At 36.2% G+C, this 12,368-nt stretch overlaps 1 protein-coding gene across 1 annotated transcript in view; it reads right to left on the reverse strand.

Moving 5' to 3' along the window:
• Nbeal1 (neurobeachin like 1) overlaps positions 1–12,368 on the reverse strand; it is a 194,157-nt gene that overhangs the window by 22,123 nt on the left and 159,666 nt on the right. Inside the window, exons 43-45 of the mRNA XM_023710161.1 lie at positions 6,544–6,661; positions 4,512–4,609; positions 1,535–1,651 (exon numbers count right to left, since the gene is read on the reverse strand). Of these exons, the coding sequence (XP_023565929.1) occupies positions 1,535–1,651; positions 4,512–4,609; positions 6,544–6,661 (333 nt within the window). The remainder of the gene's footprint in view (positions 1–1,534; positions 1,652–4,511; positions 4,610–6,543; positions 6,662–12,368) is intronic.

A 12,368-nucleotide genomic window follows, 5' to 3' on the forward strand; every position in this document is an offset into this window, starting at 1 on the left:
TTTTTTTGCAGTACCAGGGATTGAACTCAGGACTCTGTGCTTGCCAGGCAAGTGCTTATTCTACTGAGCTATCTCTCTGGGCCTAAGCTGTATTATAAATATCATAAAACTTTTCTGCACTCAAATTATCAAAAACTTCTGTAACACTTTCCTTCTGTATGTCAGTGGTAAGCTGAGAATGATTTTTATTTACTTGTTTGCTTATTTTTCAAGACAGGGTCTTGCAATGTAGCTCAGGCTAGCCTTGAACTCACTGTGTATCATGGGCTAGCCTCAAGCTCATTGTCATCTTGCTGTCTCAGCCTCCTGAGTGCTGGTATTACAGGTATGTATCAACACACCTCGCTAATATCTGTATTTTTAGGATGTTCATTTTAGTGGTTATATTTGGTGATGGAAAACCTCTTAAGAGTTTTCAATGATACAAACAGCCCACTGCAGCACACATGCCATAGGTTTGCCACAAGGTTTACATATGTCCCTACACAGTACCCTTAATTTTACCTCATGGCCTATAAAATTCTGATCCTTTGAGAAACTTTGCCAGCCTCTGTGGTATTGGCGAGAGAGTGTTTACTCTGTGCACATTTATAAACTATTCTTTTCAACTTTATAACTTCTCTACCTTCATTTTCTTTTTGCCAAAATATTATTTTACATGTCATGGTCAAATTTATAGGTATAAATCCATTTTGTAAGCACATTCTGAATTATTTGAAGTATTTCAATATATATAAATATTTGAACTTTTAAATTTAAATTTTATGATACTTTTTTAGGTTATGTTGAGACAAGGTCTTACTATGCAGCTCAGGCTAGCGCTGATCTCATTAGGTAGCCCAAATTAACCTCAAACTCCTTAGAAGTACTGGGATTACAGGTGTGCACTACCACACCTGGCTGAAGGTACTATTATAGCATTGACTACTATTTTACTTGACTAGTCTTTCTGAAACACTGTGAATTACTGGGCCATGTATGCTTTTTTTTTTTCTCCTTTTCTTTTTCTTTTTATTGCAGTCCTGAGGATTCAATCTAGGACCTCACACAAGTAGGTTTAAAAATAATCTACCAATCAGTTAGATCCCCAGCACTTGACCTATATTTTATATATAAGCAGACATCAGAATTAAGAATTATTAAAGCATCAGTTCTCTCTATATATAATTTCAAATGTCACCAAAAGCATTTTAGATCAAATTATTTGTTCGTTAGGAAAATGTGAAGTAGAAGAAAGCAAGCTAAGAGAGAAACAGTTTGTTGCTACTACCCAGCAACAAACAAACACCTTTAATTTTTTTTTTTTTTTTTGTACTGGGAATCAAAATCAGGATCTTGTGCTTGCCAGGCAGGTACTTATGATACTGAGCTATCTCTCTGGCGGCCAATAAAATGTTTAAAAAAAAATTCAGGAACAGAGTATAATGATATACTACTTTGAATTAAATTACATAACACTTCTATTAAAGAATATGAACCTTAAGGTGCGCAGAATTCAGAGAAAACCCTTTGATATTATGCAACTGGATATTACCTCTATAAAAAAAGACTTGAGTTCAGGAAGGTGTTGAAACAGGTTTAGGGTTGAAAAGTCTGTTTTGGTCTGCTTCTGTACTGCTTCCTCTGCTGTTAATCTAGGAGGGTGTGGTTCCTTGGAAATAAAGATAAGGAGAAATTTCTTCATTGTATTAAAGCACTTCTTGTTGAATCTTCACACATTCTGGTTCCGACTACAAGAGACTGCATCCCATGCCTTATACACAGCTCCAGCCTTGGGTCAGCTCACTCATCCACAGTTTATATTCTCTTCATTTCTATGAAACTGCAGGTCTGCGACTTAGAAGTTTTTCTTTTTCTTTCTTTCTTTTTTTTTTTTTTTCTGTATTTTGGGAAAGGGTCTACAGGGTGTTCAGGGTATCACTACTAGATCAGACTCGTAGTGATCTACCTGGTTACAGCCTCTAAAGTGCTGGGATTACAGGCACACCACACCATGCCCAGTCTGAATTGCCCTTTCAGCATACCCTGGGTGCAGGGCCAGCACAGCAGACCTGGGGATGGACCCTCCACCCCACCCCCGTGCCTGTTCCCAGGTGCTTAATCTGCTGAGCTATATGGCCAGCACCCCTACTTTTTTTCCCCCTTTTTTTCTCTTTTCTTCTTCTGGAAGTTTTTCTTAACTGATATATCTCTAGCAAATTTCTAATTTATAATAATTATTCTTTTATTATTTTCCTTGGAAAATTACTTTAGAATTTTATTCAGTTCTCAAATGAGGATTATATGCAGCTACTCATGGTCTTCCCCATCCAGGCCATCAATATCTTAAAGCCAAATATAAGTCTTGCTCATTTTTGGATATTTCTTGACATCTAGAACAGTATCTTAAACATGGCATTAATAAATGTTTGGTAAAATTAAATGCATTGCTTAAAATTTATAATTAGAGCAAATCTTTAATTCTTGGATAAGACTGAAAAATAAATATGTAAGTATAAATCAGATATTGTTGCATACTTTTCAAATAAGTAATTATTTTTCCTTAACTTTGCTATCAGACACAGAATCAGTCATATTAATAAGCAAATACAACAAATATTCCAAAAGCAGAATACAGAATAGAATGCTATCTAAATGAAAGATTCTTTCAGCTTTACAAAACATTAGATTACAGGAAAAAGATATGACAGTTTCAACTACTTAAACATTTAGTCCTTATTAAGTATTACTCATTTTATTTTAGTTTAATTTTGAAGGACTGGGGATTGAACATGGGGCCTCATGAATGCTAGAAGTGCTTTCTTGCTGAGCTAGCTTCCTAGTTTTTTTTTTTTTGTTTGTTTGGTTTTTTTTTTTGTATTTTAGGACAAGGTCTATGGGGTCTGCAGGGTCTACAGGGTCTCACTGTGTAGATTGGACTTGTAGTGATCCTCCTGTTTACAGCCTTCCAAGTGCTGGGATTACAGTCTCAATTGCAGTCTCAGTGCGCCCTGGGAGTGGGGCCCACACTGCAGGCCTGGGGATTGAACTCCCGGCCCCTGTGTCTGCCTAAGCAGGGACTTTAATTCGTTGAGCTATTTGGCCGGACTTCCCAGTCCTTTTTATGTTGACATAGTATCTTGCTAAACTTTCAGCTTGGCATCAAATGTGAGATTCTTCTGCCTCACCCTCTCCAGAAACTGGAATTATGTGCATGTATCACCATGTTTGGAATATTTAATAATTTGAATTTATTATAACTTGATTCTTAAGACTTTCAATTCAAGACAGTCATCACCTCTTTGGGGCTGATTTTATTTTATTTTTATTTTTAAAAATTATTTATTTATTTATTTGTGTGTGTGTGTGTGTGGCCAGCTCAGCCCACCAGGGGGCGGGGCTGGCTGGCATGTGGTGCTGGGGGATTGAACCGTGGTCCGTGTGCTTTGCTAAGCTTGTTCTAAGTAGGTGCTTTAGACCACTGAGCCATCTCACCACCCCCTGGGGCTGATTTTAGCAAGTAGAATTTTTCCATATGGAGGGAGTCCTAATATAAAGATAGTTTTAATAGCACATAGTATTTCATACTCAGTTTCTCTATCTCACAAACAAATAGAGTGACTGGGTTTTTTTAAACGAAGTGTAAACCTTTCTGTGAGGCTAGGGGCCATAGCTCAGTGGTAGAGTGCTTTCTTTGTGTGCATGAAACCCTGGGTTCAATTCCTAGAACTGAGGAAAAAAAGAGAAAAGGGGAATAATCAATTAAAGCTATTTCCCTTTTTTTGGGAGAATGTCTCACTGTGTAGTTCAGTCTGGGCTCAAAATTTGCAGCAATTCTCTTGCCTTACTCTTCAAAGTGATAGGATTGCAGGTAAGTACATTATGCCCAGCTAAAGATATTTACTTTTTTTTTTTTTTTTTTTGGCAGAACCGGGGATTGAACTCAGGCCCTTGCGCTTGCCAGGGAAGCACTTATTCCACTGAGCCATCTCCCCAGCCCAAGATGTTTACTTTTTAAGTGACAGTATAATTATTTTCCAAATTCTGTATAGTAATTTTGAAATAATGCTCTAAAATCATTAAAGTCCTTAAAATAATGGTAGTATTAACAATTCAATCTTAGAATTAAGGGGCAGGGAGATAGTTCAGTGGTGTAAGTGTGTGCCTGGAAAGCACAAGGTCCTGAGTTTGATCCCTAGTGACCTTATCATCCCCGCCAAAACAAACAAACAAACAAATAAATAAAGGCTGGCCAAATAGCTCAGCGGATTAAATCACCTGCAAGCAGGTGCAGGGGCTGGGGGTTCGCTCCCTGGGCTTGCCATGCTGGCCCGGCCCTCAGGTCGAGCTGAGAGGACAATTGAGACTGGGCATGGTGGTGAGAGCCTGTAATCCCAGCTCTTGGGAAGCTGTAAATAGGAGGATCACTATGAGTCCAATCCAGTAGTGAACCCTGAACACCCTGTAGACCCTTCCCTAAAAAAAAAAAAAAAAAATTTAGATTTAAGTTGTCAATAATTTATATGGTGTACCTTTAACAGTTGACAAGGTGTTTGTCCAAAATTATTAATCATCCCTTCTAAGGCTTTTCGTTCCTTTTCATCTGTTAAAGCATCCAGATCCACAGCTCCTGAAAGCAGAAATAATCCACTCACTAAAGAGTAACAGCAAATCAGCAAGCTACATCATTAATATTAGACCTAGCACTGATAAGTTTGTTTGTTTATGTATTTTGGCAGAACTGGGATTGAACTCAGGCTCTTGTGCTTGCCATGCAAGCGCTTATTCTACTGAGCCATCTCCCTGGCCCAAAGAGGTTTTATTTTTTATTTTATTTTTTTTGATAAGTTTATTTTTTTTTTTCTTCTGCTTTTTTTTTTTTGGTGGAACCAGGGATTGAACTCAGGCCTTTGCGCTTGCCAGGGAAGCACTTATTCCACTGAGCCATCTCCCTGGCCCCTGATAAGTTTATTTTTAACAAAACGTTTTTGAGCTCATAACATTATGAAGAGAAAATTTTCTAAAAACCAGTAAATTATCCACTATTAACATAATGATAAATGCTATCCATTATTTAATTAATTAGTATTCTTTGAAAGTTTATTGGAAAAATATAAATTGTATTCATACTACACATAATTTTAGGTTTCTTCATGAAAAGTTTAAACAAAAGTAATACACAAAAACATAGCTGTAAGTTGTATCTTAAAGTCTGGGGAAGGTGATATTCTTGTTTATTGATTATACACAGTCACACTTAATATGGATCATCACATGGCTAGTAGCTGGCCAAACTGGGAAAGTCCAAGCTCCCAATAACCATCTAATACTACTTTATTTAACACATCTGTTACCTCAATGGATACAGCACAGGGAATGTGTCTTTACCAAACGTCACAGGGGGTCTGCTCAAGTTCAAGTATTAACTTCACACTATTCACAAAATTTGAAATTACTAGCTCTAATTAAGATTTAAAAGAGATCTGGGGTATCACACAATGGCAGAGTGCCTGCTTTACATGTACAATCCTTAGCACCATGAGAGAAAGAGAGAGAAACAGGAAGGGAGGGAGGGGGAGGGATAAAAGGAGGGAGGGAGGGAGGGAGGGAGGGAGAGAGAGAGAGAGAGAGAGAGAGAGAGAGAGAGAGAGAGAAAGAACTACTTTTCAGCTTTGTAAAGTGATAAGATTACACGCCTATAATATTCAATAACGGAACTTAGAAAAAATGGGGTATACCTATGAATGTCCATTTTGTATCTGTGTATTCAAAGTGGTTGGGATAGATATATAGTTGCATCCTCTTAATGAATAGAATGATTTGTTCTAATGGTGTTTGTAAATAGGATCACAAGTCCGCATCTTGTACAGCAATTAACCACTAAGAAGAATATATGCAGTGTATTATTTGTTGAAACTGTACTTCCGATTTGATTTGAAACTGTCTCATTGCTATCTGTTTATCAATAAAACTTTGAAAAAAAATAAAGATTTATGAAAGACTAAAAAAAAAAAGTGATAAGAAATTTGATTCTAAGAACCAAGTAATAAAATCTGAGGAATTTATTATTCATGATTCTAGAGTACTTCTTTCAAAGTGTGCTAATAATTTAACAAGAATAGTTAATGTAGAATCTGAATAAAGAAGGTGCATATGACAGATCAAAAATTGTGACACCAATAATTGGCATTTATAATTAGATTTGCATATACACAGTTCCCTATTACCAAAAAAAGCAGCAGCTTCTTAATTTTTCAAATAGAACTATTTTGTTAGCTAGGTGTGGTGGTGTACACTGTAGCACTTGGGAGAATGAAGCAGGAGGATCTTGAATTCAAGGAAAACCCAGACAAGTTAGTGAGAGACCATACCTCAACAAAAAAGTGACACATTTCATTGCAAATCCCCTGGGATCAATTCCCCAGTAACACTTAAAAACAATGATAATAAAAAAGAGGTTTTGTTAATGTGGTTTTCCACATATTAAATAGGCTCAAAATATGTGTAATCATATCCTGGATGGTACTTTCAAATAATGCAAAAGAAAAAGTTCTTTTGTTTTACCTTCATAACTACAGTAATAGAAAACATTGAGTGCCTCCACTGCAGCTGGCCCCCTCTGTTTATAGCCAAAAATCAGATCTATCCATTCATGAAGATGAGCAGAAACATATTCAGATTCCTAGAAAGCAACAAATTCATTAATACAAATACATTTTTCCAACTATGAAATAAACTCAAGTTTTTTTTTTGTTTTGTTTTTTTTTTGGTGGAACTGGGGATTGAACTCAGGCCCCTGTGCTTGCCAGGCAAGCGATTATTCCACTGAGCCATCTCCCCAGCCCCACTACACTCAAGTTCTTAAGAACAAATGAAACATTTCTACACAGATCTTTCCATATATAAGATTTTCTAAAAATCATTTTTTATTTTAAAATTTAAGTTTTTAAAATGTAACTTTATTAAGACATCTCAAACATCAGATGCCTGGCACTGTACACTAGAATCATAAGATTTTCTACCATAACCTAGCTATTTTCAAAATTTATTTTTTACTAGTACATGTTTGCAGTACATAATTACAGTCACTGTGGGAAGCTGGCATGCCTACATAACACATCTTAATTCTTTTTACTGCCTCTCCCCCTTCAAAATCATTTTATTATAGTAATTATAGATATTTATAATGAATATTCATATCTACTAAAGCATAGGTTTCATATGTATTGTGATGTATCTCCTGAGTAAAAAAAGTAATATGAATAAGCTTATAGCATAGGTTTCATATTTATTGTGATGTATTTCCTGAGTGAAGAAAGTACTATAAATAAGCTAATAACAACTCAAATATCTGTAAGAGTTACTAAAAGCTGTGGGATGCATCTTTGTGGTACAATTACCATTGAAACAGTTGTGTAGAACTTAACAAATGAAGGACAAAAATTTAAATTGAAAGAAACAACAAAATCACATTGAAGTGAACAAAAATAGTTGAAAAAAAAAGAAAAGAAAAATTAAAAGAAAAAAAAGCTGAAAATCACTCCCTGCCACTTATCTACCAGCAAGAGGCAAGCAGGTTAGCAGCAGAGACTTTACAGAGCACAGCAGTGATGGCCTGACAAGGGTGACAGGGTTGCTACTAGAGACAGGAACAAAACAGCTCATGTTTTAGTCCACGAAAGATGGAAAGGGCATCCTTTTTTTGGACAAGAATGAGACTTTAATCAGTTCTGAGTTTCTAACACTAAGAAGTAAAAGGTTCTTAAACATATTTACAAATGGACATCTGATTGGTATGAGGCATTATTCTGTACACAGTTTTTTTTTTTTTTGTGTGTGTATTCTCAGTACACAGCATTTACACACAAGAGTCACTGCTGCACAAGAATATCTGAAGAGACTGAATCAGAGTAAAGGTGTTTAACAGACTGAAAATTTTTAGTGTATATATATATATTTTCTATATGAAAACACATTGAGCTTTTGAACTGGTAGACAGAAGGCAACTCTGCCAAATACTAAAGTTAAAGTCCTCACTTGAATGCACAATTCCACCCCTTCCACTTGCATGCATAACATATTAACAGTATTTAAAGGTAAACGAGGCAATTTGTAGCAACCACAGCTATCATTATCAACATGTTGTACAATTTTTCCAGAACTAAACATGCAACTTGTACCCTACTTTTATATTTTAAAGCTGAAATATTTGTTGCTGCTGATAAACTCTACTTAAGTTTATAACCTGTGCCATAGTGCAGAATGGTGTTGCTGTTCAACTACCCTTTTATAATTATGGCAAAATATCCAAGAGCAGTTACAGAGGATTTGTGATGGTACAGGGAAGAACACTTTTTTTTTTTTTTTTTGAGACAGGATCTTGCTATGTAGTTCAGGCTGGCCTTAAACTCACTATGTAGCCCAGGCTGGCCTTGAATTTGTAGCAATCCTCCACCTCAGCCTCCCAAGTGCTGGGGTTACGGGTGTGAAACACCACCCTTGACTCCCAACTGGTTTCTTTTGGTTGCCTAAAAGAACATATGGAAGGTGTAAGATGGGTTAAAAATGAACTATTTTTTTCATTTCATTAAACATTTAAGCACATAGTTATTTTTTAAACCATAATTTGTTTTGTTTTGTTTTTGGGTGGAACCAGGGATTGAACTCAGGCCCTTGCCAGGAAAGCGCTTATTCCACTGAGCCATCTCCCTGGCCCCCTTAAACCATCATTTGAATGAGAGAGCTAGATCTTGCTGGATTTGAAAATTACAGTATTTTTCATTCTCAGAATCTGCAGAAAGGATGTTCAACATGATAAATGGCCTCATATAATGATTAAATCAGAATAGCAGTTAAGACAAGAACACATCAAAACTGGCTGGGCTGGCAAGAAGATGCTGGGAGTTAGAGGCCAACCTGGGCTACACAGTTAGTTCAAGGCCATTGTGAAGTGCATAGAGAGACCTCGCCTAAAAAGACAAAACAAAAATCTGTAGCTGAAGATCCATCTGAAGTGGGCATTTTTCCTTAGTAGCATTTCCATTTAGTCCAAAGTTGAAAAAAGACTATTTTTTTTTAGTTTATATTATATATATTTATTTATTATATATTTATATATATAATACACACATATATTGAATTTATATATCATTTTACTTTTACTTTCATTACACAGCAACCAAGGTTCACTAGTTGCTGTGTACTCCTAACTGGAATAGAGACATTTCTTTTTTTTAATTAGTTTCATTGAGAAACAAATAGCATTGAGACAGTTTCAAAACAGGATAGTAGGACAATTACAATAATTAATACATTGCGTATTGTTGTCTTCATAGTAGTTATTCATAGTACAAGATGCAGACATGATATCCTGTCCAAACACTATTAGTACAAATCTTTTTTCTCACTGAATTAAGAGAAAGTAGCTGTATATCTATGCTATTTTGTGTATACAGATACAAAATGGTCCTTCATTTATATCCTCCTTTTTTGTTTAGTTTTGTTAGAGATGGATATTCTATTGCCATTTAAATATTGTAGGTGAGTGAATTCAGCAAAATAATACAATACAGTCTAGTAGTCTATAATAGTAGTGGGTTATTCATAGGACTGACAATGTCAGAAGTTGTTGACTTGAGCCTTTTACAGCTTAGCATATTAATATGGCTTTACTTTTTATACCTCGTTTTTATACTTTTCTGCTGGATGTTTAAGACCAAGATAAAACAAGACATATATAACAAGAAACATAACTGACAAGGTCAGTCAAATCCCCTCAGGATTTACCCTGAAACCCTGTACTGCAGTTTGTAGATCCTTTGTCAGTGCCAGCCAGGTGGATGAGTCATGGTCACTGCTTGACCAATTTGCTCTCTGTGAAAGCCTGAGAGAATGTTTTCTCTCTAGGTGACTCTCCTTAGGTGCATTATACATCATTGATCACTTTCCTCTGTGGTTCCATAAACTCCTTGATCAGAAAATTTGGGACACCACTGAGTTACAGGATGTTACAGTACAGGTTCTCTTATGTCCTGAGTCCTCACTAACCTTGAATGGCTAGGGCCAAAATGTTGACTATCCTTGTAGCCCTTCTTTTTCTCTAAATTTTTAGTCTGCAAACTTAAGTTGTTAACCCTCCAGAAGAGAAGCTTAATATTATTACCCTATAACATAGGCAGTTGAGTTTAACCTCACTATCTGAATATCAAACATCTCAGACATAACATGGAACATGTATTTTCCATTAAGTATTGTTATGTTCAGCTGAGACCATTATTTTTAAAGTAACATGAAATGGTTTCTGTCAAAATAAGAGTTGAGAAGACTGAAGTTTTAAAAAGGAATTATACTAGTTTAAGTTAAAAGATAAAAATTGTTCAAAAAAGAAGAGACCTTTGGCTTCCAACTTACTATGGATAGGTAAGAAGATGACGAAAAATACTGTAGTCATGTAAACAGACATCTTTTTTATGGTAAAGAATGATTCTGAGACAGGGAGCATCAAGGGCAGAGCTGATAGTCACTGAGTGCCACTCTCGAGGAATAAGACTGGGTCCTCATAAAAGATTTCAGAACATATTCGCACTGGAATTCTGAATTGCAATCGACCAGCTGTTGGAGAGGCCTCCTGCTTTTCTCTCCATTTTGAATAGTTCTCCTGTCCCACTATTTGGAAGCAGATATGTCTTCTCCTTATTTCAGGCTTCAGATTCAAGAGGAGCCACTTCTTTCAGTCATACTTACACCTGACTGAGATATCAAGATCTTGGACTTTGAGACTCTAGCCCTAATGTAGAGATAAACAATCCACCACCCAGGTGTCAAATCTAATCTGCTGCCACATCTGTAGATTAGTAGTAGAAGCCAGCCACATATTTGCTTTTCTACTACAATGGCAGAGGTAAGTGTCTCAGACCTTGCCTATTTATAAAGCCAAACAGAATTCACTACCTGGCCCTTTATTGGAAAACGCTGACAACTCCTGATTTAATAGGACTGGCATATATCTTGAGAGAAAATGAATACATTTTGCTTATAGGAGGAATATAAATACCTTGGGGTCAAAGGGCAGACTGTTCACTGAATTACAGAAAGCTGCAAATATTTTTCACTTTTACCATTAAGTGGAGTTTACTTTCCCTCCTCTTGATTCTGTATTCAGTCGTTAACTACCACAGGGTGGCAAAAGTGATGTCATTATAATCCAGAGCCTTAGCCAGAGGTGGTGGTGTGCCTCTGTGATCCCAGCACTCAAGAAATAGCTCAGGGATCCCAAGAACAAAATGGAACCTTCCTCATTTCTTCAAGGGTAAGGCTTTGAATTGTTTTATTTTTTTATTTTTGAGACAGGTTCTCACTGTGTAGCCTATAGAAGTGTGTCACCAGACCTGGATTATTTGCATAACTCTTACTTGCAGCACATAAGTATTGTACTATACAATAAGCACAAGTTGCAGTTGTGCATAAACAAGGTGTACTGTACAACAAAAAGATATTGAGGTTTTATAATGAAGATGGACAGAAATTACCACAAAAAACCAGATGGTATGTCCGAGTGGCAGGTCTGATGTCTGAACCTTGTTGTAAATACAAAGTTACTAAATAAATAGGTTATTAAATCAGGAATGTCTGTACAGTTGGGTATCTCCTATCCAAAATACCTGGGACCGGAAGTATTTCAGATTTTATTTGGTGTGTGTATTACTTTTGAAGCCAGGGGTACTGTACTCTACCACAAAGTTATATCTCTAGCCCTTTTTATTCTTTGTTTTTAAAATGTTAAGACAGAGTCTTTCAAAGTTACTCAGCAAGATCTTGAACTTGTAATTTTCCTGCCTTAGTTTCCTTCAGTGCTGAAAGTACAGGTGTGCTACCATACCAGACCCAGCTTGTTTTTGTTTGCTGAAACAACATCTTTTATTGCCCAGGCTGGTGTCAAACTCCTGGGCTGAAGGGAAATTTCTGCCTTAATCTTTTGAGCAGCTGAAAATATAGGAACATGCCCCCTGCCTGGCTCAGATTTTGGAATTCTTTAAGCTTTTGGAATACTACATAGACTTGACCAGTTGAGCATCTCTACTCCAAAAATCTTGAAACCATAATGCTAAGTGAAATGCAGAAGGTTAAATATTGCATTTTTTTAAAAAAGAGAAACCCAAAGTATAAGTAATTCAAAAAGCAAAAGAAAAGACAACAGACAACAGGAACCAAGGAGGCAGCCCTTTAGATGATGTGAAGGGCATCTAGATAGAAGGAGAGGGTAAGGAGAGGAAATGAGAACTAGGATGTCACATGTACACAGATCAATTCTCCACAATGAGTGTATTCATTATGTATCTCAAAGATATACTAAGAAAAAATATATATATATATAAAATCTGAAATGATAG

This window comes from Octodon degus, unplaced genomic scaffold (assembly GCF_000260255.1).
Source record: "Octodon degus isolate 3935 unplaced genomic scaffold, OctDeg1.0 scaffold00016, whole genome shotgun sequence".
NCBI classification, from domain to species: Eukaryota; Metazoa; Chordata; class Mammalia; order Rodentia; family Octodontidae; genus Octodon; species Octodon degus.